The sequence below is a fragment of the Triturus cristatus genome, chromosome 2_1 (assembly GCF_964204655.1).
Source record: "Triturus cristatus chromosome 2_1, aTriCri1.1, whole genome shotgun sequence".
Classification (NCBI taxonomy): domain Eukaryota; kingdom Metazoa; phylum Chordata; class Amphibia; order Caudata; family Salamandridae; genus Triturus; species Triturus cristatus.
In genome coordinates, this window is record NC_140581.1 from 395,054,485 (window position 1) to 395,081,542 (window position 27,058).

Below are 27,058 nucleotides of genomic sequence, written 5' to 3' on the forward strand. Positions count from 1 at the left end.
CACTAATTAGTCGGATCTGAGATGTCTCGTTGGTTCATATATTTTTAAATGAGATCTTAGAAATTGTGATCCTATTCCTTGAAGTGCCTTGTAGGTCAGGCAGAGTGATTTAAATTTCACCCTTTTTTCAATTGGCAGCCAATGCAGGGTTTTTAGTTTGTGACTGATTGGTTCAAACTTAGGTATGCCTAAAACCAGTGTGGCTGCTGCGTTTTGTAGGCGTTGTAGTTTAGCTATGATTTTTTTCGTAGCTTCGGCATATAAACCATTTCCGTAATCCAGTCTTGACAGAGCTAAGGCTGTCACTTCTGTCTTACGCGAATCCTGGGGTAGATAAGGCAGTATCTTTTTTATCATTTTTAAAATATACCAGAGTGTTGATGACAGCTTGCTGGCTTGGGCTTCAAAAGATAGATTGGTGTCAAGGATGACGCCCAGATTCTTCACTTTTTCTGATGAGCTTGGGCATCTACCCAAGTCATTAGGCCACCAAGCGGGCGACCAGATGTTTGTGTCACCCCCTAATATCATCACCTCACTTTTGTCTCCATTAAGTTTCAGACAATTTCTTTCCATCCATTGGCTCACCTGTATCATACATAATTGAAATTTTTCTGCTGTGTCCTCCACATCCTTGCTGATGGACACCACAACTTGGGTGTCGTCAGCATAGGATATTGGAGTGAAACCACAGCTGCTTATGATTTCTGCAAGGGGGGCAACGTACAAGTTAAAAAGGGTGGGACTCGGCGAGGACCCTTGTGGGACCCCGCATGGTGAATTAAAGGATTTAGATTTTGCTTCTCCTACTTCTACCGAAAAAGTTATGTTTACTAGGTAGGATGCAATGAGGGTGCATGCTGAATCGTGTATTTTTGCATTTTTCAAACGAGTTAGGAGAATCTCGTGACTGACTGTGTCGAAGGCCGCCGATAGGTCGAGTAATATCAAGGCGGCCTTCGTTCCGTTATCCAGCAGTTTCCTAAGCTCTTCCACAGCTGTAATTAAGGCGGTTTCTGTTCCATGTCCTTCACGGAAACCAAACTGAGAGTGGTCTAACCAGTTTCCATCCATCAGATAACGGGATAGCTGTTAGTTTAAAAGTTTCTCTAAAATCTTTGCAGAAAAAGGTATTCTAGCTATAGGTCTGTAATTACTTGGTTCTTCACAGTCCAGATTTGATTTTTTTAAAAGTGGTCTGATTGATATCTTTTTCCAGTCGTCTGGAAAGGTATTAGTTCCAAGTATTTGAGCGAATAATTTTTCTAATACCAGGCTCAATTGTTCTGCACAGATTTGCATTATTTTGGGTGGACAAGGGTCCAATGGGCTACCTGAGTTAGTGTTGAGTAATTCCTTCTGGATTTGATCTACTGTTGGATTACTAAATTGGAACAATGTAGATTGAGCTGATTGTTCCCCTGATTTTATAAGTTGTGAGGTAGCCTGATCAGCCTGATCTGCCATGTCTGTGTTATGGCTTTTGAAAGATTCGTAAACTGAAGATACTTTGTTTACAAATAAATCACCTAGTGTGTTACAGAAATCTGATGACATTTCTTCTAACATACTGTTTTCAATTTTTGAAAGTTTTTTAACAGTAGAGAAGAGGATTTTACTGGAGTTTTTTGACTCGTTAATTTTTGGGACGAAGTATTTGTTTTTCTCTGTTTTTATTAATTTTCTATAGCTGGTTAGGGCTGCTTTATAATAATTTTTTTGCCGGGCGTCGTAGTTGGATCCCCACTTTTTTTCTGCTCTTCTACATGACTGTTTTTGTTCCTTCAGAACTTCAGAGAACCATGGTTGTGAGGGGGTCTTTCTTTTAAACGTGACTTTCTTTTGTGGGACAGTAAGACGGACTGCGCCCTCCAACCACTCGTTGAATTGTTTACAGGCTTTGTTGCTGTCTGCATCGAGAGTTGGATAGGATGAGCAGAGGGTGTTAATAAAGGCTTGGGGTTGAACCTTGGACCAGTCCGGATGGATTAGTTACTTACCTGTAATCCTAGTTCTCTTCCAGGGGTATCCTCATCAAAGTCATAAGCATTAGAATATTCCCGCCCATGTGCGGGATCCCGGAAACAGTATATTATATGTGCCCCACATATATATATCCATACATATATACCTATATGTATACACAAGCAATTGCAGCCCATAAACCCTAGAGCTGAACCATGCTGTAAGTAATTTCCACTACACATAAGAAAATAGCATTATAAACATGAGAAACAACATTATAACTTGTTTGGAAACTGTTTTAATGCTTAGAAAACAGCAGAAATTCTTAGAAAACACTGAAAGCATAGGAAGCTCCCAGGCTGCATTGCAAATACCCAGTCTAAAAAGACTGAAAAGCTAACTCATAGCGGCATAGCAAAAAACTGACACCGTGCCTTTAAGGCACACCTGACCCCCACCTTCCCATCATGCCTCAGGGGTGGCAGTTAGGTCAGTTGTTCTTTGCGGAGACTGAAAAGTCATGGCACAAAGAAATAATAACCTCTGAAAACTATCACACCTTTGCCCGGGGAGGCGGGAGGGTTGCTTATGACTTTGATGAGGATACCCCTGGAAGAGAACTAGGATTACAGGTAAGTAACTAGTCCTTCTCTTCCAGGGGATCCTCATCAATAGTCATAAGCATTAGAATAGAATAGCGAGCCTCACCTCATCCCCCTGTGGGCAAAGGAAAGAAAAACAGAGAAGGAACAGTATGCTCAGATAGACCCAGCTACCCAAACAGGTTCCTCAAGGAGGCTTGGCCTACTTGGGCATCCGCCCTGGAATCTGATTCGAGGCAGTAGTGCCTGGTAAAGGTGTGAACCGATTTCCAAGTGGCCGCCTTGCAGATCTCTGCCATTGGAACGTCATGCAAGAAAGCTACTGTGGCTGCTTTCCCCCTAGTAGAATGAGCCTTAGGGGGCAAAGGTAAGGACCTTTCCGCCAGCTGGTAGGCTAGGGTAATGCAGGAAACAATCCATCTGGAAATGGATCGTTTAGCCGCTGGGAAGCCTGTTCTCATGGCGCCATAGTTGACAAACAGCTGATCCGTCTTCCTAATGCTTCTGGTACTTGCCAGGTAGAATTTAAGTACCCTCCTGAGGTCTAAGGAGTGGAGCGACCGCTCAGCCGGGGTCGCTGGATTCGGGAAGAAGGATGGCAGAGAAATGGACTGATTAATATGAAAATCAGACACTACCTTAGGGAGAAAAGATGGATGTGCCCTTAAGACCACTTTGTGCTGGTGAAAAACTGTGTACGGCTCTTTAGTACACAGAGCCTGGATTTCGCTTACTCTGCGTGCCGATGTAATGGCTACCAGAAAAGCGGCCTTCCACGACAGATTCTGTAAAGAATCTTTGTGGATCGGCTAAAAGGTGGGCCCATCAACTTGGATAACACTAAGTTCAACTCCCACGGAGGAGAAGGGTTTCGAACAGGGGGGTAAACTTTTTTCAACCCCTGCAAGAAGTCCTTGACCTCCTGCATCTGGAAAAAAGAAGGTTGACTGGGAGACCTCCTGTAAGCTGTAATGGCAGACAAATGGACCCTGATGGATGCATACTTCAAGCCTGATCTAGCTAAGTGAAGGAGGTACGGAAGGATGACGTCCTCCTGCCCCTTTGTAGGATCAAGGTGATTCTCCCTACACCAAATGAAGAACCTCTTCCACTTAAACGCATAAGACGCTCTTGTGGAGGGTCGCTTCGCTTCCTTGAGAATATGCATGCAGTCAGGTGGTAGACCTAAATGTCCGTATTGCAGGACCTCAGGAGCCATGCTGTTAAGTTCAGTGAGGGAAGGTTGGGATGCAGAATCCTCCCGCCCATCTTGGACAGCAGGTCCGGCCTGCAAGGCAGCCGCCTGTGAGGTCGAACTGAGAGATGAAGAAGGTCCGGGTACCACCACTGGCGCGGCCAGTCCGGAGCTATGAGGATCATCTTCATGTCGGATCTGAGCAGCGTGGATACCACCTTCGGAATCAGAGGCAGGGGCGGAAAGGCGTAGGCAAATGTCCCGGACCAATCCATCAAAAGAGCATTCCCCCTGGTCCCTGGACGGTGGAATCTGGACGCGAAGGCGTGGCATTTTGAATTTTCGTCATCTGCAAACAGATCGATGTCTGGACGACCCCAACAACGGAACAGGTCTGCCACCACGTCGTCGTGCAGCACCCAGTCTGGCTGATCTTCGAAGTGCCTGCTGAGTGCGTCTGCCTTGATATTCAACTCCCCTGGAAGGTGTACTGCCACTACCGAGAGGTTCCGGGCGAGCAGCCAGTGCCAGATCGCCTGCGCCTCCAGGGAGAGGGGACGTGACCGAGTCCCGCCCTGTTTGTTCAGGTAAAACATGGTCGTGGTGTTGTCGGTCTGCACCAGGACTGAGTCGGTCTTGATTGCTGGGAGGAACGCCTTTAGAGCAAGGTGGACTGCTCGAAGCTCTAGCATATTTATGTGGTAGCCCTGTTCTTTTGCAGACCACCGACCTTGTATTTGGAGGCACTCCATGTGGGCCCCCCATCATTGCAGCGATGCATCTGTCACCACCGATTGCACCGGAAGTGGCTGGTGAAAAGGGACTCCCACCAACAGATTGTCCTGACGAGTCCACCATGCTAGGGAAGATTTCGCCACCTGGGAGAGAGAGATTCGATCTCCCCAACGGCCTGTGGACTGAACCCATTGGTCCTCCAGGGCCTGCTGCAAAGGTCTCATTCGCAGCCTGGCGTTGGGAATTAGAAAAATGCAGGACGCCATGGAACCCAGCAGAGATGCTACCTGCCGAGCTGACGGCCTCCGCATCTGCTGCATAAGCCTGCATTTCCTCTTCATTGAAGACAGTCTCTCCCCCGAAGGATACGCTCTTCCCACGCTTGTGTCCAGAACGGAGCCAAGGTAGTGGATGGACTGAGTGGGCTGCTGCACGGACTTTGCCATGTTGACGTGAAGGCCGAGAGCGTGCAACTGTCTCAGACAGATTTGGAAGTCTTTCTTCACCTGCTGCTGGGATGGAGCCTTCAGCAACCAGTCGTCTAGGTACGGGTAGACGAAGAGACCCTGCTTGTGTAGGCAGGCTGCCACCACTGCCATACATTTGGTGAAGACTCGCGGAGCCGACTTGAGTCCGAATGGGAGGACTTTGTACTGGTAGTGCTTGCTTCCAACCACAAACCGCAGGTACCTGCGGTGATGTTTCGCTATTGCAATGTGAAAGTACGCATCTTGGAGGTCCACCGAACACATCCAATCCCCGACTTGCAGATGTGGACATATTTGGTGAAGCGCCAACATACGGAACTTCTCCTTGACGATGACTTTGTTTAGGAGACGAAGGTCCAGAATCGGCCGAAACTTGTGCTCTTGATCTTTCTTGGGCACCAGGAAGTACCGGGAGTACACTCCTTTTCCGACCTGCGAAGGAGGAACTCTTTCTATGGCCTGTTTTTGCAGAAGGGCCCTCACCTCCTGCTGGAGCAGTTTTAAGTGGTGAGGACGGGACCTCTTTGGAGGGATGTCTCTGGGACGCGCTCGAAAACGTAGCGCATATCCATGACGCAGTATATTCAGCACCCAGCGACCTTTTGTGATGCTGTCCCACTCTGCTAGATGTCGTGACGCACTTCCTCCCACTGGAGTGGGCAACGGCCGTAGAGGAAGCCACCGCTCATGACTTTCCTCCTCTTGCGGTAGTGGAGGACTGTTGCTGGTGTCCACCTCTGCCCCTGCCGGACTTTCCGCCTCGAAACTGCGATTTTCCTTGGGGTTTGCTCTGAGACCACTGAGGGGTTTGAACCCTCTGTTGAGGCCCCTTACGTTGGGTGGGTCGAAAACGGCGCTTGAATTCCTTTTTCTTCTCCAAGCCCACAGCTTTGAGGGTGTCCAGCTCAGTTTTCATGCGCCCCATCTCCTCATCCGTGTGAGTGCCGAAGAGGGAGTTGCCAGTGAACGGGAGGTTTAAAATCCGTTGCTGTGCGTCTGGCTTGAGCCCTGTCAGCCGCAACCAGGACGACCTCCTGGCGCACACGCTGTGTGTGTGTAAGAGTGGGCTGAGATTAGCGCACCATCCGCCGCTGTGCTAATCGACTGATTAGCCACCAGAGCCCCTTCAGTAACAATCTCCTCAAAGTCCTTTTGGTCCTCCTTGGGGAGCTTGGACTTGAACCGCTCCATCGAGTCCCAGAGAGCCCCATCGTATCTGCCCAGAAGCGCCGCCGCGCTGGAGATTTTGAGGGACGCCGCCGCGGAAGAGCAGGCCCTGCGTCCCCAGGAGTCCTGGGTTCTACTCTCCTTATCAGGATGCACGGAAGAGGAGGCCGACGCCGTCTGACCCTTTCTTGCAGCTGCCACTATGACGGAGTCCGCAGGCGGGTCCATCTTCACAAAGACGGGGTCAGAGGTAGCTGGCTTGTATTTTTTGAGGATACGAGCCGGAACCGCTTTTACGGTCGCCGGGGTGAGAAAGGTGTCCATGACTGGTTCCATGATTCCTGGGACCAAAGGCAGCAGTGGACGAGAGGCAGACTTCTGGTGAAGTGTTTCAAAAATCACCGACGTGGTGACTTGGGGGACAGACATCTCAATCCCCAGCTTCTGCGCTCCCCGCTGCAGCACCTCCTGGTAGGTGTTGATGTCGTCAATGGGCGAGACCCTGGACACTGGGCTGCCCGATAGCGTGGGTGAATAGTCCCTGATGAATGACCTGGAGGACGAGGAAGAGGACGATGATGGAGTCCTCCGCTTCCGGCGATGATCACGAGCCCGTGATCCAGCTGAACGCCCCTCCCGTCTGGGGGAGCGCGATCTGCGTTGCCTGTCGTCTGGAGACTTCCGACGTGTTGGCCTGGGGGGGCTAGCTCTGTCCACAGCCGCCACCAGCCGTTGCAGCGGAGAGTAATGCACTGGGCTGACTTATTCCCGCAGCCTCCTTGTAGCCCCTGAGTCCTGCCAATGACTTGCTGGCAGCAGCCATCTGGGCGACAGATTAATTGCCCCTTGAGTCTGAGGAGAAGACCTACGGGGTTGGCCTGCAGGTTCTCGTGGAATTGCCGGTCGTGGAGATGCCCCTGAGTGAGAGGAGGAATGGCGCGACGCCGACTCTGTCACCAGGAAAACCGACCTGTCCGAGGCCTGTCTCGATGTCGAGCGCGGTCTTGACGTCGATCCGTGGCGTCGTCTCCTTTCTCGCCGGGACTCTTCTCTCGACGTCGAACGACGCCTCGATGTGGACCGGCGGCCATGTTCAGTGGGCGAAGAATGCCGCCTCGACGTTGAACGGCGATGCGAAGCCGACGACGGAGGCCTTCTCTCCCTCGACGCCGAACGCCGCGGGGACGGCGGCGGAGATGCTGCCACTCTCGACGCCGAACGCCGCTTGGATGACGACGGCGGAGGATCCTGCTGTCTCGACGTCGAACGCCGATGGAGCCTCGACGACGGAGGGGATCGTGCCCTCGACGACGGAGGGGTGACACTCCTCGACGCCGGTCGTCGCCTGGTTGACGACGGCGGAGGGTTCATGCTCCTCGACGCCGAGATGTCGACGGCGGAGGTTCCCTGCTCCTCGACGCCGATCGCCGCTGGGTCTGCGACGGCGGAGGCTCTCTGCTCCTCGACGCCGATCGTCGTCTGGTTGACAACGGCGGAGGTTCCCTGCTCCTCGACGCCGATCGTCGCCGGGTTGACGACGGCGGAGGGGTGGTGTCTCTCGACGCCGAACGTCGCCGGGTTGACGACAGCGGAGAGGCTCTAGATCTCGACGCCGATCGTCGCCGAGTTGACGATGGCGGTCTGGACTTCGACGTCGACGACGTACCTGTTCTCGACGGCGAGCCCGCTGTCGAAATTCTCTTTTTGGAAACACGACCTACCGGAACATCTTTTCTCAGCGCCGAGCCCGACGCTGAGGCGGAAGGACGAGAGGACTTGCTTCTAGATGAATCTCTAGGTCTCTTGGAGCCCTTCCTCACCAGAGATCGGCCTCTGGATGGTTGTGCCAGGCCATAAACGCGAATTCGCTCTCTGTCCTTCAAAGTTCTTTTGGACAGGCTCTGGCAGTGAGTACATGTCTTGGAATCATGATCCTCCGGTAGACACAGGATACAGACCCTATGAGAGTCAGTCCTGGCCTTCTTCTTGCCACAAGCAGGGCAAGGATCGAAAAGAGAAGGCATTTTAAGTTGGAAAAAATGCCCAAAAATGCCTAAAAAAGGCAGCCTCTTACTGACTTAGATGTAAAACGTCGAAGTAAGGGAAAAAACTGTTGAAAAACAGACAATATTTTCTGACAAACTCAGAACAAAGTGGAGCTCTGTTGCCAGGATCCTTCCAGAAGGAGCCGGAAAGAACAACTGACCTAACTGCCACCCCTGAGGCATGATGGGAAGGTGGGGGTCAGGTGTGCCTTAAAGGCACGGTGTCAGTTTTTTGCTATGCAGCTATGAGTTAGCTTTTCAGTCTTTTTAGACTGGGTATTTGCAATGCAGCCTGGGAGCTTCCTATGCTTTCAGTGTTTTCTAAGAATTTCTGCTGTTTTCTAAGCATTAAAACAGTTTCCAAACAAGTTATAATGTTGTTTCTCATGTTTATAATGCTATTTTCTTATGTGTAGTGGAAATTACTTACAGCATGGTTCAGCTCTAGGGTTTATGGGCTGCAATTGCTTGTGTATACATATAGGTATATATGTATGGATATATATATGTGGGGCACATATAATATACTGTTTCCGGGATCCCGCACATGGGCGGGAATATTCTAATGCTTATGACTATTAATGAGGATCCCCTGGAAGAGAAATGTTTTTTTTTTATGGCTTCGATGGGTCTTCCTGTCTCTTGTGCGACTTCTAATGAAAAGGAGACCATCTTGTGATCTGACCATGGGATCATGAGCGTATCAATGTTATTTAGGTTCTGACATGATGTAAAGATCCCATCTAAGGTATGGCCTGCACAGTGTGTATTTAAATGTACTTTTTGCTCTAAATCAAAGTTTGCCATTTCATCTTTTTTTTTTGGTTTATTGGCATTTGTAATTGTGTACAAACAAAAAACAATCATAACATTGCGGTCACGTCACAACAGCATCCTTCATCCAATTTTGTCTATACATTTCCTAAGCAGGAGTCTCCCATACCCACCGCCACTTATCACATGTGCTAGTCGCTTATTAAGTCTGTTGCTGCAGTTGCAAATATTGGGTTAGATACACCCAGTAGTCTCTGGGCTGCGACCCGGTTGGAAGTTCTTCTTCATAAGTCTTCAGGGTATCTCTGCAATACGTTAAGTCCGTGAGCCAGTCCGTGGGCTTCGGGCTTTGCCTGCCATTCCAACATATCGAGACCCTCCTTTTAGCCATTAGCAGCGCAACCATACAGAATCTGCGTTTCAGGGCTCGAAAGTCAGGCAGCAGCCCCAGTAAACAGGTTTTGACCTCGCAGCGCACTTCCCCGCCCACCATAGCCCCAATCATCTGCGTCACCTGCACCCAGTATTCTCCAACTGTCTCACATGACCAGGCTAGGTGTATGAAATCCGCCCCGTCTGCCCCACAGCGCTCGCATCTAGAGTCCTCCCGCAGCCCATATCGGTGCAGCCTGGCCGGTGTGTAGTATGTTTGGTGTAAGTATTTGAAATGCAGAATGCGGAGATTGCCGTTCGGTATTAGCATGCCCGTTAAAGTACAGGCGGTAGTCCATTAATCCTCCGTTAGCGGAGTGTCCAGACAGCCATTCCACTTCTCCATGGAAGCAGTCGTGGTTGCCGCTATGTCCTCCTGCATCTTCGTGTACAGTGTGGACACCAGGTGTTTTCTCGCAGGTGTGGTGATTAGCCACTGCAACGCGGTTAGCCCCGGAGGTTCCAGCGGGTACGTTGGGTACAGCTGCTTCATAGCCCTCTGCAGTCTATGATAATTAAAGCGAAATAATGCAGTCATGTTACTAATAAATGCCAGGTTTTCTAGCGTTTTAAATGTCACATCTTCGTACAAGTCCCCCATGGTGTCTATGCCCACTTGGCGCAGCAGTTCCAGTCCCACTTTTTCTTGCGTGACCGATATCGCCGGGTGCCATTGAAGCCGGAGTGCCGGGGCATAAAGTGGCAATTTATTAGCTTTTCTGCCCATGGTATACCACGCTTTGTTTGTGGCATCGATGGGGTTTATGTCGTTCATGTGCAAAGGAGGCCTGCGATGGGTGATAATCGCCTCTAGTGGAACTGGCATAGCATCCCCCTCTTCAATCGCAGTGTGGGTGAGAAACGGGACCTTGTGATACCAAAAATGTGCATATTGTGCTTGTGCGCAGAGATAGTATAGACAGAAGTCAGGAACCCCGAACCCCCCCCTACTATAGGGCAGCGTCAATGTCCGCATCTCCACCCTAGCCGTCTTTCCCGCCCAGATAAGTCGAAGGACCATCGAGGTAATCCGTCGGAACACCTCCGCTGGAGGGTGAATTGGGATGTTCGTGAAAAGGTAGAGTAACTTCGGCAGTACCACCATTTTAACAATAGCTATTCGGTCAGCCACCGACAGTGGCAGTTGGATCCACCTCCCCACCTTCTCGTCTAGTGCGTCAATCACCGTCCCGTAGTTAGTCCGGATCACGACTTCCGGGTCCCTGTGGTACCACACACCCAAATATTTTATCGGGTCCATCTTCCATTCCAGAGGATAGTCCATTGGGTGTGGTTGTGTGCTGTCAGTCAGTGGAATGATCATGGACTTGGCCCAGTTTATAATGACCCCGGATTGCCGCGCGAATTTGATATACTCCCTCAATAGTCGATTCAGATTGGCCTGTGGGTCCCTCACAAAGAGTAGCATATCGTCGGCGTACAATGATATGTGTAGTGGCCGCTGCGGGAACTGCAGGGCCGAGTAATGGTGCCCCTGTCGTATTTTGCACGCAAGGGGCTCCAGTGCCAGCGCGAACAAGAGAGGGGACATGGGGCAACCCTGCCTCGTCCCTCTCCGAATGTCAATGGTGCCTGAGATATAGTTATTCACCTTAACCCGTGCCACCGGTGCATCATATAATAAGTTGATCCATTGGAGGAACATGGGCGGGAAGCCCATCCTCCTCAGCACCTTGCTCATATAGGTCCATTCCAGAGAATCAAAGGCTTTGGCTGCGTCCAAAAAGACCGCCGCCGCCTTCGTCTCAGGTGTTAGATAGTGCGTGAGTGCAAATAATGTTCGCGTGTTGTGTGCAGTGGAGCGTTCCGGTATGAATCCAGATTGGTCAGGCAGGACCAATCTGGGCATGAGCGGATTAAGTCGGGCCGCAAGCAATTTTGCCAATATCTTGTTGTCCACGTTTATAAGGGACAGCGGCCTGTAGGAGTCGCAAAGTTCCGGGTCATTTTGTGGCTTGGGTAGCGCCAATAACAACGCCTCTCGCAGGGTTGGCGGTAAATGCTGTTGCTCATGAGCATTGCCATACATTTCCACCAAATGTGGGGCTAGTTGGTCAGCAAACGCCTTATAAAATTCGCCAGTGAATCCATCGGGGCCCGGCGTCTTGCCATTCGGCAGCGACTTAATTACCTCAGTGACTTCCTCGACCGTGATAGGCTGGGATAGGTATTCGCGGTGTGTGTCTGACAGCCACGCTATTGCCACGTCTTCGAGGTAGTCCGCGATTTCGGTCTCATTGGCTGTTGGCCTGGATGCATAGAGTTCACCGTATGCAGCCACAAATTCACCCAATATTGCTTGTTCACCATACTGCCGCTCCCCTTGGCGCCCACGAATCACCTGTATGTTTTGTGGGGCCCGGCCTCGCATATGGTAGTCGCTAGGCGCCTGCCCGGTCTGCCGCCCTCCCCGTATGCCCTCGCCACTTGTCTTTTAGTTGTATATTTAATTTCGTCGTCCGCTAAGCTCTGGAATTCAGACAGTGTTTTCCTAATGTCACCTAGTATCTGAACATTCTGTGTGCTCTCATATTCCCGTTCGAGAAGTCTCAACTTGTCTTCCCTGGCTCGTATCTGCTGTCGGATGTCCTTTAGAATACCTGCGTTAGTGCTTATGCAGACTCCTCGTATGGTGGCCTTGCAAGCCTCCCATAGTACTCCCGAGTCGTTAGTAGGAGTCGCATTATTGTCAAAAAAGTCCCGTATCGCCTGCCCAATAGTATCGGCATAGACGGGATCCATCAGTGCTTTGGCATTAAATCTCCAACTGAATGGAGGCGGCATGTAGTTCGGGAGCTCCAGAGAGAGGAGCACCGGGCTGTGATCTGAGAGTGTTCTGGGTAAGTGCCTAACTTCCCGTGTCCACAATGCTATATCCCCAGTCACCAGCCAGTAATCTATGCGGGACCAACTGCCGTGTGATGTAGCTACATGTGTGGCCTCCAACTCTTCCGGGTGTCTACTTCTCCAGATGTCGGTGAGTGTTCTATCAACCATTATGTCATGTAGGACACGTAGCGCGCGCTTGTGTGGCTCCGTCGTCGTTCCGGATCTGTCGACATCCTCCGAGAGCGCAAGGTTAAAATCCCCACCCCAAATCACGTGAGGCGCCTGTAATTCACGCAGTTTGCCCCACAGTAAGTGGTAGAACTGTGGGTCATCCACGTTAGGCCCATAAACATTTACCACGGCTAGTCTCTGTCCCCGCAGGACCCCAGTCAGTAGGACAAATCTCCCCATTGCATCCGTCTCAACCTTGTCTATCATATAGTTCAGCCCCTTTCTGATCAGCACTAATACCCCACGTGCGTATGAGGAGTAGGATGAATGGTGTACCGATTCAGCCCATCTCCGTCCCACATTTATTCGGCGCGCCGGTGCGCAGTGTGTCTCCTGTATTAGTGCAATGTCTTTGCGCTGCCTGTCTAGGTATGCCAGCGTTTGCCTTATTTTCTTGGGGTTACCTAGCCCCCGCACATTCCACGTTAGCAGTCTAAGATACCCCTCACCTATCCTGTTCTCAGCCATCGAACCGTATCAACATGTGTGTATCAGTCGCCCCCACTTTCAGCGGGTGCGCCCAGCATCTGACGCAGCGGGCAAGGGCCCCATTAGTCCCCAGCAATGGTACTTGGAGTTCAGCGATGCATCTCATGCGCAGTGACCAACAGTTCAACATCCCAACCACAACCCATGTCCCCCCACCCACTTTAGCACCCCAACCATGCCAAAGACACACCCCAAATTTAACAGCAAACATCAAATTAACTGAATTCGGGGATCACCCTCTTCGGGGGGACCGCCTAGAGCGCATCACTCCATCCAACTCAATGGATGGGGACGGGATTATATTATGTTCCGGAACTCAGTAGCTCCCATATCAATGTAGGCATCTCAACGACCCTCTCCAATACCCAGTGCAACAGCCCTTACGAATCATTCCCTCCAAAACGCATCAGCATTGTCTTGCTATTCAGTGGGCAGTACACAGTCCTCCGCTTATTATCCATCCCATGTCTGACCTTCAGGCCCTTACTCCAGCTCAGACTGTCAGGGACCATTTCTCTTGTTACCCAGTTACCTGAGCCCCTCCCAGGCCCGCGACTTATACAGCAACTCGTCACATAGTGGCCACGTTCATCATTATGTGGGCTCTATCGCTTTATGGCATTGTCACTCTAGAGTCCCACAGACAGGAGTCAGCGCTCACCCCCGCAAAGGTGCAATAGTAGTAAAGGTATCAGTCACCATTCTGACACAAACCCAAATATCCTTGTTCGCAGTGGACGCACTCACCGTCCCCGACAGTCCGTATGTCTCATGTTTATCCTTGTCGGTCCCCACATATCTCGACAGGGTCGCGGTTTCACCATTTTGTGTGGAGTATCTTCACCAGTCTTCTTGTGGTTCACTTTGTAACACGTCAGTCAGTGTCTGCACCTTGATCAACCCTTTGCTTTTCTTTGCGCTTGGTTCCAAGTTGTTTGAGGAGTTCATGCGCCTCGCGAGGCGAGTGACACAGCGTCACGCGCCCTCCATGTGTTATGCGCAGTCGGGCGGGGAAGAGCATGGCGTAGTCAATCCCCAGGTCACGCAGTTTCTTTTTGACCGGATTAAATTCCTTCCTCGCCTGTTGTACTGCGAACGTGAAATCTGGGTAGAAGGCCAGTGTATTTCCCTGGTGCGTGACCTGTTTTTTCTCCCGCACTATGCGGAGGATGACATCGCGGTCCCTGTAGTTGAGGACCCTGGCGACTATAGGGCGCGGGGGTGCCCCTGGCTTCGGCCTCGGGGCCAGTGACCTGTGCGCGCGCTCAATCAGGAACAGTGGAGACAAGTGCTCTGCGCCCACAACGTCCTTAATCAGCCCCTCAACATATGTTTCCATCCGGCCAGTGTTGGTGGACTCCGGGACCCCCGTAATTCTAACGTTATTTCGCCTCGATCGCGCTTCCAAATCCTCCGTCTTATTTTTCAATGCCTCCAGCAGCCTTTCCGCCTCAGCACACTTTTGAGCTGTGTTTTGCGAGGCGTCCTCTACCGCTCCAAGCCGGGTCTCCGCCTCCGTCAGTCGCTCGCCATGCCCCTCCAGTTTGGCCGCCATGTTGTCGACCCGCAGCGTGATGGTGTCCAGTTTGCCATGGATGTCATGCAGACTTTGCTGGATGGCCCTCAGCGCCTCCGCCATGCCCGAAGGTGACAGCTCTCCCACGTCCGTTGCTTCGTCTGGTGGCGATGTAGCGCCTTTGGTCTGACGCTTAGTTTCAAATGTCAGTTTGGTTTGTGATTTTTCCGGCTTCCCCATCGCATCCGAATCCCTCGCCGGCCACCGAAGGTCACGCTCGTAGAATTATTGGGCTGCACTGTCCGCCCCGCAGTTGTGGTGTGTACCAGCTTAGCAGAACAGCGTGTGCGCATCACCTCGCGTCACCCCTCGCCTGCACCTCAGTGTTTCGTCGTCTCCCACCACGCGTTTTCCGCCGGTGCCACCCAGCTCCACCAATTTCCGACTGATTCCCAGCATGTATTATCTGCGTAGCAATTTCACGTGGCCATCTGCGTTGCGCCCACAGCTGCAGCGTTTCAGCGGCGTCGCAGGGACCCGGTTATCTGCATTTCATCGTGCATCATCAACGGCGGCCATCTTCGCACTGCAATGGCATTAGTGGTATTCACGTGTAATGGCAGCCTTGCGATCCAAAGATCCCGGTCTAGCTTCCATCATGGACCCGGCGTTTCAGAAGTGCCTCAGCCGCCACTGCTAGTTGCCCCCAGTCATGCAATTGTGCCGGAGCCAGACATCCAGCCCTCACCGCTGCATCGGGTAGGCAGGCAGGCGGGCGTCTCGCTACCCCCACACGCAACGAGTTTGTTCCCCCGTTTAGCTCAGGCAGTAGTCCCAGCATGGGGCTTGCAGTGCCAGTCAGGGCCAATTTTGCGTCTCTCCGGTTTCATCCGACTCACCGGAGCTTTCACGGCAGGTCTCCGCATGCAGGGGTACGCCGCTCCTTACGCGTATTTTTGGCCGGCAGCCGTTCAGTCAGTCACGGCGTCCGCCAGCAGCTTCTCGGCTACGTCCTCCCGGGCGCTGCCATCTTGGGAGCCGTCGCTCGCGCCCACCGCCGTGTGGAGAATTTCGTTTTTCTGGGGCTAGCCGGACACTCGGTCATCTCCCGCACTCTCCATCTGTGGAGCCCACCTTCCGATCTGCTCCGTGTTATTTGCGGGCTGCAACACTCCCTAGATCATGCCTCTCGCGCCATTTGTTTTTCCCGTCCGGCGGAGCTGACTCAAGAGGCAGCCATTCCGCTGTGCGCCCTCTAGCGCCCCCCCCAAAGTTTGCCATTTCATCTTTAAATGAGATTACCTTGGGGTCGGAACTTTTCTCCAAGTGTATATTGAAGTCTCCTAAAATTGTATAGTCAAGGCTTTCATGAGCCTCTGACAAGTCAGTATGGCAACAGCCTTTGAGGGCTCTGTAAATACAAGAGCTCCGTCCCGAGTAGACCCTGGGTCCAGTATCAACTGCATTGCCTGGGATTCTACAGGTTCCCCAGGAAAAGCAGTCCATATTTTCCTACAGGAGCAAGACACCTTCAAATACTGTAAACACTGGCTGCAGTGAAGACCAAACAGGTCCTGTGGCTCGTGGTACATAATGAAAGCCCAATTTAGGTACAGGTCACCAGTCTTGAGGCAGCGTTCCTCAGACCACACTGACACTGACATATCCATCACAGACTGGACAATGCAAAAGGACTGCAGACAGGGGAGGGGCAGCAATCTAGCATAGGGCGCCCAGCGCAATACCTGCGTCACTGTTCTCAGGCCACTGCCACCTATTTGGCAATAAAGGGGTGTGTAGATGGAACCCCCGCATAAGGCACCTGGGCAGATCCACAGCCGTCCCCCACATCCACAACAGGGTCTTCTCATCTTTCGGTCCATCGTCACACGACAGTGCTGCACATTCTAGTTGGCTCCCAAAATAATACAATTGAAGATCCGGCAACCCCATATCCCCCATATAGATATCCAATTTGAGTATGTCCAATCGAACTCTTCTCATCTTACCGGCCCACACATTTCAATTTTGCGAATGCAGGTCTGGGGAAGGCATACATGCCATTCTGTAGCACACATAATCATCAGGGCAATAGAACCATTATGCATAGTGCAACTCTGCCCATGAACAATAGGGGAACCCAAACCCAAATGTTATTGATTCTTCGAGATTAGTCAAGACTGCATATAAAGTTGGTAGAAGGTTGCTGAGGTGTTAGCCACCTGAACTCCCAAGTAACGAAAATGATTTTTGTCCCGCCAGACCTCAGTAACTGGGAAGTCGGCCAGGGGCACACGCACCAGAGCCACCAAGGGGAATATTAACCTTTAGACCAGACGCAGCGCTGAATCCAGTTATGACTCGCAGTAATGCCCCAACAGATCTCTTTGGGTGCGTGACCTAAATAAGTGCGCTGTCTACATATAGGGAAACACTGCAAAAGGAGCTGTGAGAGGGGGCAACCCTGGCTAGTGCTCCTCCCTATAGGAATGCTCTCCGACACAACCCATCCTGATAGCACTAAGATGAGCGGGTCTGCATAAAGCTGCTGCACCCAGGAGAAGAACACCTGGCCCAGTCCCATTCTCCAGAGAACCTCCCGAAGATATCTAAGGCGACCAATATCGCCTCCAGTTCCTCGTCAGCGATGGAGTGAAGCACGTGCAATAAACTCCTCAGATTCAAGTGGGCCCCCCTACCAGGTATGAAGCCACATTGATCCCTATGCACTAAGAGACACATCACACTGCGCAACCTATTCACGAGGGCCTGTGCTACTGCCCACCCCCAATATCAAAAGTGGTCTGTACGATCCGGGATCGAAAAGATCTTTACCTGGCTTTGGGAGCATAGTTATTTGGGCCTCTCGCATAGCCTGGGGTAGCTTTCAGCGCCTTACGAAGTGTTTCCAGTAGACAGGGTGCAGAGAATGCCTGATAGTACTCTAATGGGAGTCCATCCGGGCCCAGCACTCTGCATTGAGAATTATCCTAAATCGCTTACTGCAACTCCTCCAACAGGAGCTCTCCCTCAAGAATCTCCACCTGGGCAGCAATGAGGCGAGGAAGCGCAAGGTTATCCAAGAAGCTTGCGGCCCCCATCAACAAACTATTCCCCCTTCACTGTAAACAGACGTAAGGTGATCCCGCAGGAGGAGATTAATGCCAGCCTGTGAGCCCGAGATAGATCCATCCTGTCGCTTTAGAAAGAGGATTACTGGGGGCAGACGTTCTCTCTTAAGCAACCATGCAAAGAGCTGCCCCGCCTTGTCTCCCTCCCTATGAAGTAATTGACGGTAATCACGCCGTACCAGGCAGTCTAACCTATCCTAGGTTTCCTCCACTGATCTCTGTACTGAAAACAGTGCTCCCGTCGTTCTTCCAGAATGGGGGGTCTCGCTGGAGGGCCGCAAAATGCCACTCCTCATCATTTAGTTGTGTTTCAAGCTGGCGCCTGGTGCAGCTGACAAAAGACAGGCACTCCCCACGAGTCACTGCCTTTAGTGCATCCCATTCCACTCCCCTATGTTCCGTTGTGGACCAGTTGGTCTCAAAGTAACCACTAGTCACTGCTCTAAGCTCCTCATTGAGTCGTGTGTCATCAAGAGCCCCACAATGGCACCCTGGGTCTGTCCCCTCACCCTCCCCATTACAAAAGCAGCAGTGCATCGTCATGGAGAAATCTGCCCAGTATCTGGACATCAACTACCTCGGTGGCAAGATCCGCCGACAACAAGAACCCATCTAGGCTGCTATATATGGTATGAGTTGGGGCATAGCAAGTGTACTCTATGGGTTCTGGGTGAGTAATGAATCAAGTATCCAGACAACCCATGCGCTCCATCACACCCCACCAGCGTGGACAACATGTTGGGCTTCATACCTCGTCTCGGGGGGATGAGGGGGGTAATAACTGTCCCCATCCACCACAAAATCTAAGTCCCCAGCCCATAGCAGGTGGATCCCAACATCAGTCACCATCATCCGTATTGGGTGCATGCACGTTCAAGAATCACACCGGTCACTCATCTAATGTGCCATATAACAGGTATCTACCCTCAATATCTACTTTAAAACACAATTGAATGGAACATGAGGGGCGATCCAAATTAGAAAAGGTAGGTGAGGACAACTGCCATCTCCATTTTTGCTGCACCTTCTGAACCTCACTGTCCATCAGATGCATCTCCCACGGCAGTGCGATCTGTATTCCCTACCGGTAGAGATAATCTGGACTCTTTATCTCTTGACATAGGAATTGAGCTCCTGCATGTTCCATGTCACCACCTTAAAGTGGGCTTTTGCTCAACCGCCCCCTTCCCATCTTCAATCCACCCCACCTGCCACTATACCCCTGCAAAACAAAACAGAACTAATCCCAAACATCATAACCCTCCCACCAGGTAAACATATGCCAACACTTGTCTTCCCAAATAGCATAGCTCCATTGAACCCCGCCTCAAAAGAACCTTTCAATCTACTATACAGTTCAATCTCCTCCAACCCTTGCTAACCTGCAGTCAACCCTCAAAGTCAGAAATATCGAGGGTGGGGATGCAGCATCCAGTGACCTCAACCACAGTAGCCGACTCTGGGCACAACCCAACCCCCGCCTTTCATTCTTTCTCAGAAATCATACATACCACCATGTACCACCACATGCTTCTAATCAAACAGACTCTGCGCTAACAAAACAATCAAAAGGAAAAAGTCTTCAAATACCAGCCACCGGAGATAAAGAGGAGGGGGGTGGAACTTTGCCCCTCCTGTGATACTCAGCAAATGCCACCCAGTCATCCACAGTCAAATACTTGTCTACAAGTCTCAGTAGCCATATTTCGCATTCAACCACAATGAGACCTCGGCAGGTGGCAGCTCATCTCACATGTCATTGGAAGGTCTCAGTGAGTCACTCATAAGGGCCAGACCATAGCTCTAGTTAGCAACACATAAATCCAGCAATATCAGGAAAGCCAGGCATCAAATCAGTTCTCCCCCAGCTCCGGGGTCTCTTCAACCACATCACCAGTACTGTCATCCAAATTGGAGGGCATCGCTGCCTCTACCAAAGCCTTCGTCGCCTCCCTCTCTGACCTTTGTTGCTCCAAGTCGAAGGTGCCATTCTGCCAGACCACCACTTGAGAGGAGGTAGAAGCCCTACCACCTTGTTGCTGCCTCCCACCTGCGAGAGGCGGGAGCTCACCGCCCATTGTCCAGATCCACGGCGGACAGGTGCCAGGATCCGACCATCACCACTACCTGCAGCCAGCCCCCCACTGTTTACACAGGGTCGTGCAGCAGGGGATAGGTCATCGCACTTGACCCTCGATCTGTGAATTGATCCATCTTTGTTTGCCAGGCCCTTCTTTGTGGTCTATCCTTTCCTATCTTCAACTCTGCAGGACGCACAGATCCTGAATGGACCCCTCCTCATTTCAGGGCGTCGCAAATCATAGTGCCACCAGGGAAGGAGGCCTGAAGATCTTCCCAAAATAATGCAGGGCTCAAGGACCTGTCTCAGTTGTACGAGTGGTAGCCGTCAGGGCCGCTAGTCGATCTCCAGTGTCCTAATTATTTCACTTTTGGAAGCCACCTTCCCCAGCCGTCCGACCAACAGGGCCCAAGACATCAGCGTGCAGAGGGCTGCATCACAGCCAATGCAGAGTCCAATGGCATCAGCTTCTCTAAACATTAAGACTGTGCTGTCACACCCTAATGCGACACCCCAGCACATAGGTCCTGCAGCATTCCTTAGGCCGCTGGTCCTCAGAGCGGGGGTCAACGTTCCAACTCGCTAGAGGCTGTAATGAAGAGGACTACATGCAAGTGATATGAGCTCTCCCACCACCACCAGCTACACCCCCAGTGTAACATTGGCCCACGATAGTGCTCAGCGGCTACAGCCGTTACTGGCCACCCAGAACATAGGTCCTGGCTCACTCATATCGCTGTAGCACTGCGGCCTCCTCAGCCCAAACGCCTGCGCCGCTGGGTACAAACCAGCTGTGTCTCCCGAAATAGAGACCGTGCAGCCACGTGACAGAGCAGCTGCAGTCCTCGCCACAGGGGTTTGCCACATAGAGCACACCAGGGAGTGAGAAGCGCCTGCATTACCCGCTGGAGGGAGAAACACCCCTCCGACTTCCTAGGCACTATTGGATTAAAGAACTGCACCACCGACCTTTCAGTTGCCGTGTTCACAGGCACCAGCAGCCCTAATCCTAAACCTCTGATCGCAGTCGTCCATCAGCATCAATTGCGGGACACAGGCTCCAGTCAGGCCCCCATCGCTGCACTGCACTGTCTCAGGTCCGGCCCAGCCACAATGGAGACCACGTGAATGCCTTTGGTATCTGCGTCCCTGTCCCCAACACTCCGTTCCTGTCATACCAATCAGGGGTCTTCTCAGCGCAGGCTCATCAGCATTGGCAAGCGGCAATGGCAAGCATCTCACCGCTCCTCAGAGGCCCAGACTACACTGAACACAGTGCAGGCCCCAAACACCTCTAGGCCACCTGGCAGGAGCAGTCCACTCACAGCTTTGTGGAGGTCCCCCCCAACCCTCCAGAGTTCCACAAATGCAGCCGCTGCCAGCCCAGCAGGTATAGCGATCAGTGGAGGGACTCCACGGGTGGCTATCGTGACGGATTACGCAGGATGCTAACTGGCCAGGAGAGGAGCTCTGCAAGTTACGTCCTGGCGGGCATCTTCCCCAGCCACGCCCCCAATGCCTTAAGTTACATTGACCAGAGCACAAGAGTAACAGATATCCTAATTTGAAATGAGAACGGCTACTCCCAATAACTACAGGGATGCAGCAAGCATGTGACAGAATTGAGTTGTTTTGGCTCCATCCAATTAAGAGTCAGTTGGTATATTTTTAATTATTTCGGGAGGTCTATAAATCTTAGGAAAATACACTATCACAGAAAACAGTGAAGGATTCAGTACAATTTTTCAACATTGTAAACGGAGGCTATGTACTTGGAAAAAAATAAAATTGTTTAAAGCTGTAACTTTATTTAATTTAAATAGAGCATAGCAGTTTATAAAGCTCTGCATTGTGTTCAGTCTTTATATTACCAGGCCCATTTGACTATCAAAACTTTTTTGCCTTTTCTCAGGCTTGCCATCCAGTGTAGTATGATCAAGCTTTTGAATAGTGTGCCTGTACTTTTTCACAAAAAATATTAAGTACATTAATTGTACTCTTATTACAGAACTCACAGAAACCTCAGTTTTTCGACTGACTATTCCGTTAGTTTTTTTCAAAATGCTTTATGCTTTATTGGCCATAAAGTAATCGATTACTTTTTTAGCCACCTCCTTCAATGGTAGTTCTTTCCTATTTGAAAAATAGAAAGTGAATCGACTTTTAATACTAGAACCATCAAAACAATGTGATTGAGGCCCCAGAGGTTTCACTAAGTTCATAGGTAAAATTAAAGCACGCTTATAAGTTCACATCTCAATCACATCAGCAGACAGAAGGCATGACAAGTATCACAGTGTATGAGAGTTGGAACACATACTTCGGTCCCTGATGGCAGTTCCTATCTGGCACAGACGCTGTCTGTATTAATGAACTAGCCATAACTTAACGAGCAAGACAACTAAACTGATTTCATCAGACCAAGGTTACGATTCCGGCAAACAATCGCAAAAGAGGTGCTTCTAGCACATGCAGCACCAGCACTTATTCAGCCTGTGTTTATTTACATGCTGCTCTCTTCATTTTATGCATTTGCAATAGGCTTTAGGTAATACAGCAGTATCATGTTTTCCAAATGGAATAACGAAACAAAGTGATTATAGTAACTCTTGGTCTTAACTTGAAAGTATAAGACGATACGTTATTTAAACGAAGCACTACTTACCTAAAAAAGGGTCTATGCAGCAATAACTTAAAAACAAAAGGGGATGATATCTAAAAAGATTAAAAACACAAGATGTTTGTTTAATGTAATAAAAGTGCCACAAATCATTGCTACATTTTTTAGAACATTGGTACTCTAACACTTTACCTGGTATGGCAAGTTAGCCACACAGATATCAAAGAACGGCAAGTCTGATTTCAGCACATCGCCAACCATAACTTGAAGTTTGCTGGCCACAGAACTGAAGAAAGAAGAAACAAACCGACATATTATTACACGTCCAACTAAGACATTAGTAAAAAATACTGTGCTCGGTTATGGAAAGGAATGGCATACCCTGTGCAGAAGTAATGATTACAGAAATAGTCATTTTAACTTTTCAAAAATCATAACAAATTAATGTATTTATTTAGCCACCTACTCAGACACACAACTTATTCAGGTAGAGCTTTTCAACTTTCTAGGAGCACTTCAGATAACATCACAAATTCGTAGACAAGTCTTCTGACACAACTGTGCAATTTGCTATAATATGTGATCAGAAAAATCACTGAACAGTAACTGATAGTGAAAGTATTTAAAGAAATTCAACACAGAATTAAAGTCCAGTATTCCCTGGTAGAGGGACGTCTGCAAGAGGTTTTCTCCAGACATGCTCCACAGGGGCTGGAGTTTACGATGAACCATTTAGGATAAGCTCCAGCAGCAGCCCAGAGCTACTTGGAATATTGTGGACAATGAAATGAAGTAGGGAGGCCTAGATTGGGTGGAGTTTATTGGAACAATAGATACATGTTTTCTGGAAAAGGCACGTTGAGTTGAGTTAGTGGTAATAAAGAGGTTCTACGTTTTAGAGCAAAGTACAGTTGAAGGCTGTGAAGGAGAAACCAATCAGCGGCTTAAAAATCTTCTTGGTTGTCACTTCACTTTCAGGTAGAAGCCACGATGACAATGGATCCTGTGCCGCATGGTCACATTCACTGAATCTGTTTGGAATAATAATGACTAGGAAAGATGAACTGAGTTTCTGGGTAAACCCTTCGAGCATTGTGGAGGATTCCCATAACAAGGATCTTGTAAGTAAATCACACATTTCTCCTGAATAGATTATTGGAATAATAGTATTATATGGTGGGATTTCCTGGATGCAAGATGTTAGAAGAAAAGGAGGGGCATTAAAGAGCCTCAAGATTTCAGCCCAAATATGTGGGCCCTCCAAGGCTGGCTCATTATTTCTGAGAGTGCTGATCTTTTTGACAGCTAGGAGTGGCCAATGGCCATACTTGTTTCCGTACCCCAGTAAAGGATATGTTTGTGACTGACGCTAGATATTTGCATACAGAGTTGTTCTAAGGGCAGAGACTTGGTGATGAAGTAGAGGACCTCAGGGTTGGTGCTAGACTTGGTTTTGATCATAATCTTAATTTCTGCCCCCTAGCTTCTGTGGAGCAAGTCAATGAGATGTTGTAAGTAATATCAAGTTTTAGGTCCATTTGATGATCCAGTAACTTGATGTAGTCTCTAAGGAGGTGGTTTTTACCTCCTTAGATGTTAAAAGACATGAGGTAAATGTGTAAACCTGGTATAGCCATTGACTCAAAGTTTTTCAGGCTAAAGATCTAATGAGAGTTGAAATAGGTGGTTGTGATCCTTCTGCTGCTTTTGACTCTGTTGGTAGCTAACATGCTCTCTCTACTGGGTATCTACACTGCACGTCACATCAATGGATTTTTTTCTTTCCCTCATGGATTGTTTCTTGGCTGTCACTTAGGGTATTTTTTTTTGGTCTCACCTCGGCAGCGCGCATGCATTGCTCTAGGAGGGCCTTTAGTCATCGGTCTTCACTTTTCAAGCACTTCACTTGTGCTTGTGGCGGCATCCACCTTGCGGAAGCGAGCAGCGGCGCGCCACGAGTGCAGTGCTTGAAAAGTGAAGACTGCTCTCCCAAGCGCGCGCACCATTTACTTTACAGCTCATGTTTGAGCTCCGTTACTTTTTTGACACTATATCTTTTCGTAATTGCTGGTGCAGCAAGCGGTCATACTCAGAATATTACACAACAAGCCATCACTGTTCTTTTCTCTGCTTGTGATTTTTGTTGTGAATAATTTATGCTCATATCTGTCCATCCCGCATGAAAGGAGTAGATGGCCCTCGGAGAGAGGAGGGTGACTGTGTATGTTTTTGTTGTTGTTATATATGGCCATGCGACACAATATGGGGGACCACTATCATTTAATGACTGTTGATTTTGATGGTTAGCATTTCAAGTGGGCAAAGGATTCTTATGTATCCCATATGCTGCTCGGGTTGCTGCGTGTAACTACCTGCGTCATGCTTTTTAGAAACAAGACTAACCTCAAAGGAACTCTGGCTCCTTCTGAAAAGTAAATGGGAGCTTTAAAATGACACAAATTCCTTTTGAATTGTATGTGCTGACCAATTTAACTAAAAGTTACATTACACTACCATTTGCAGATGTCTCTCGCCTCCTGGCTGACAAACGAGCATAATGCAGGGCACCTACGGTCCCTGCTATTTACATAGTATTGGGGTACACATTTGAGTACTTTATAAAACCGAATAAAAAACACTGGCACTACTGTGTCTGTAATGCTCTAAAATTGTCAACAGTCCCTGTCCTCCTTCAGTATCTGCTCTGCTAACAACGCAAGCTATGAAACTGCAGCACTTGAGAATCCAGTATTTGTGTGATGCGTAGAGTTGGTCAATAAAAAAATGCTAAATAAAAATACTTTATAAAGAAAAGTCCTACCCGCCATAACTATGGCTTTTGCACTCTTCCCTGTACTGCCGGTTAATCTTCAAGAGCTGCAGCTGGCTCTTTAAATGTCAGGCCGCGAGTTAAACTGGAATTTATTTACAAAGTGAACAAACATGAACAGGGCAAGCAGATCACCAGCAAATAATGGTTTACCCCTTGGGGGACGGTGATTTTACTCAACAAGCACAGATTTTTAAAATGAAATAAAGAGGCAGATGCTGCCATATCTCATAGAGACAATGTGAACTGGTAGTCGACGGTGCGGAGTGTCTCACAGGTGTGCGTTGTAGGTGAGAGGAGGCGAGCTTGAGAGTTCTCAGGTTTGGGGGTGGTGTGAGATAGCCAGAGTTGTGTGTATGGACTGGAGAGATCTGTGTGCAGTGTAAATGAAGGTCTATAAGGTTCAGTTCTTAGACTTTATGGAGTCAGTTTTCAGTGCTTGGGAAGTCAACAACATTTGTGTCATTGAGTTAGTCAATAAGAACTTTCATCCACGTTTCAGAGACAGAAGGTCAAGCGTAGCTCTGCGCCACATTAGGGGGGTGCCTCCCAATAACTCTCCTACTTGTATGCCCAAACAATAAGTACATTAGAGTAGTCACCAGGCCACTCTTCATCTCTTCCTTCCACCATATCTCTCGCTTCAGGTTTGGGCTCTGCAGGTAAATGTACTGATTAGGAAAGTAGAGACAGCTCCTGTCTCCTTTGCAGTGCTCTCCATTTGCCTTCCAATTAACACCTTTCCATGTTGTCTTTTTCTCTCCAGGGTTTTGGACATCACTCTAATCTTCCTTTAGTCTTTATTTTGTTCCATTTTCCCCTTCCCCCACAATCCCTGGCTTCGCTTTATCCACTTCTAAAGTACCCAACAAGCCTTCCCTGTCTTGTTCTCCCATTCTGCACATCCTTATTTCCACCCATCTTCATAAATCAAGAGAAAGGCTCTAAAGTTCCCACTTGCCTCTTTCCATCAAGCACATACTTTGCAAAGCATTTCTGGCCTCCTTCTGACTTCACTCCCTTCTTGCCTTTCTTTAATTCAGTCCTCTTTTCTCTTTCATTCTTCTCCACTGCGTACATGCTCTATTGTCTTATGTCCTTCCTTCCATCAGGTATGCCTTCCTTACAGTTGCTTCATTCCCTTCCATTCTCCTTCCTTTCCTTCACTCCTTTCACACTTCCTTACTTTCCCTTCTCTTCATTACTTACATCACCTCTACCCAACTCTCTTCCTCTCATGCTACCTCTCTTTCTCGTTCACAAATGCCTTCCGTTCTCTCACAGAAGCATTCATTTTCTTCCTTCACCCTCCTCTCTCCCTTCCTCTCTTCTTTCCTCCCTTTTCATCTCTTACACTATCTCTTCCACCCTACCTCCTTCCCTCAAATCCACCCTAACCCCCTACCTTCTTTTACTCTCTTCCGACATCTCTTCCACCCTTCCTCCCCATATTCTTCTTTCAAACCCACCCTTTCTTCGTTATAACTTGATGGTTACCGTAACACACAACACCACACAATTCACCAGCACACAATTCAAAACCACACAGCAAAATTACACTATGCATGCCACTCAGCACAACTTAATTCACCCCTATGTAATAACTCTCTACCACATAAATACAGCCCACATAAAACCAATCAATACCACATAGCAACAATCCACATAAATACATTCCACGCCATGCCACCTAATTCCAATCAGCATACTTTCACTCAAAGCCACACACTTCCACGCAACACAAATCAACTCAACACGTTTCCATCCCACACCACATACTTCAACAAGAACCCACATAATACAAATCAATAACAGAAAAACATAACACACCACATACATACATCCACACCACAATTCCACATCACAAAATTCAACAGCACACCACATAATTAAACTCCATTACATAAC

At 49.3% G+C, this 27,058-nt stretch overlaps 1 protein-coding gene across 1 annotated transcript in view; it reads right to left on the minus strand.

The window, feature by feature from the left end:
• The window catches only part of DIMT1 (DIM1 rRNA methyltransferase and ribosome maturation factor), a 177,012-nt gene that overhangs the window by 61,853 nt on the left and 88,101 nt on the right, over positions 1-27,058 (minus strand). Inside the window, exons 5-6 of the mRNA XM_085631601.1 lie at positions 22,513-22,606; positions 22,366-22,415 (exon numbers count right to left, since the gene is read on the minus strand). Coding sequence (XP_085487727.1) covers positions 22,366-22,415; positions 22,513-22,606 — 144 coding nt within the window. The remainder of the gene's footprint in view (positions 1-22,365; positions 22,416-22,512; positions 22,607-27,058) is intronic.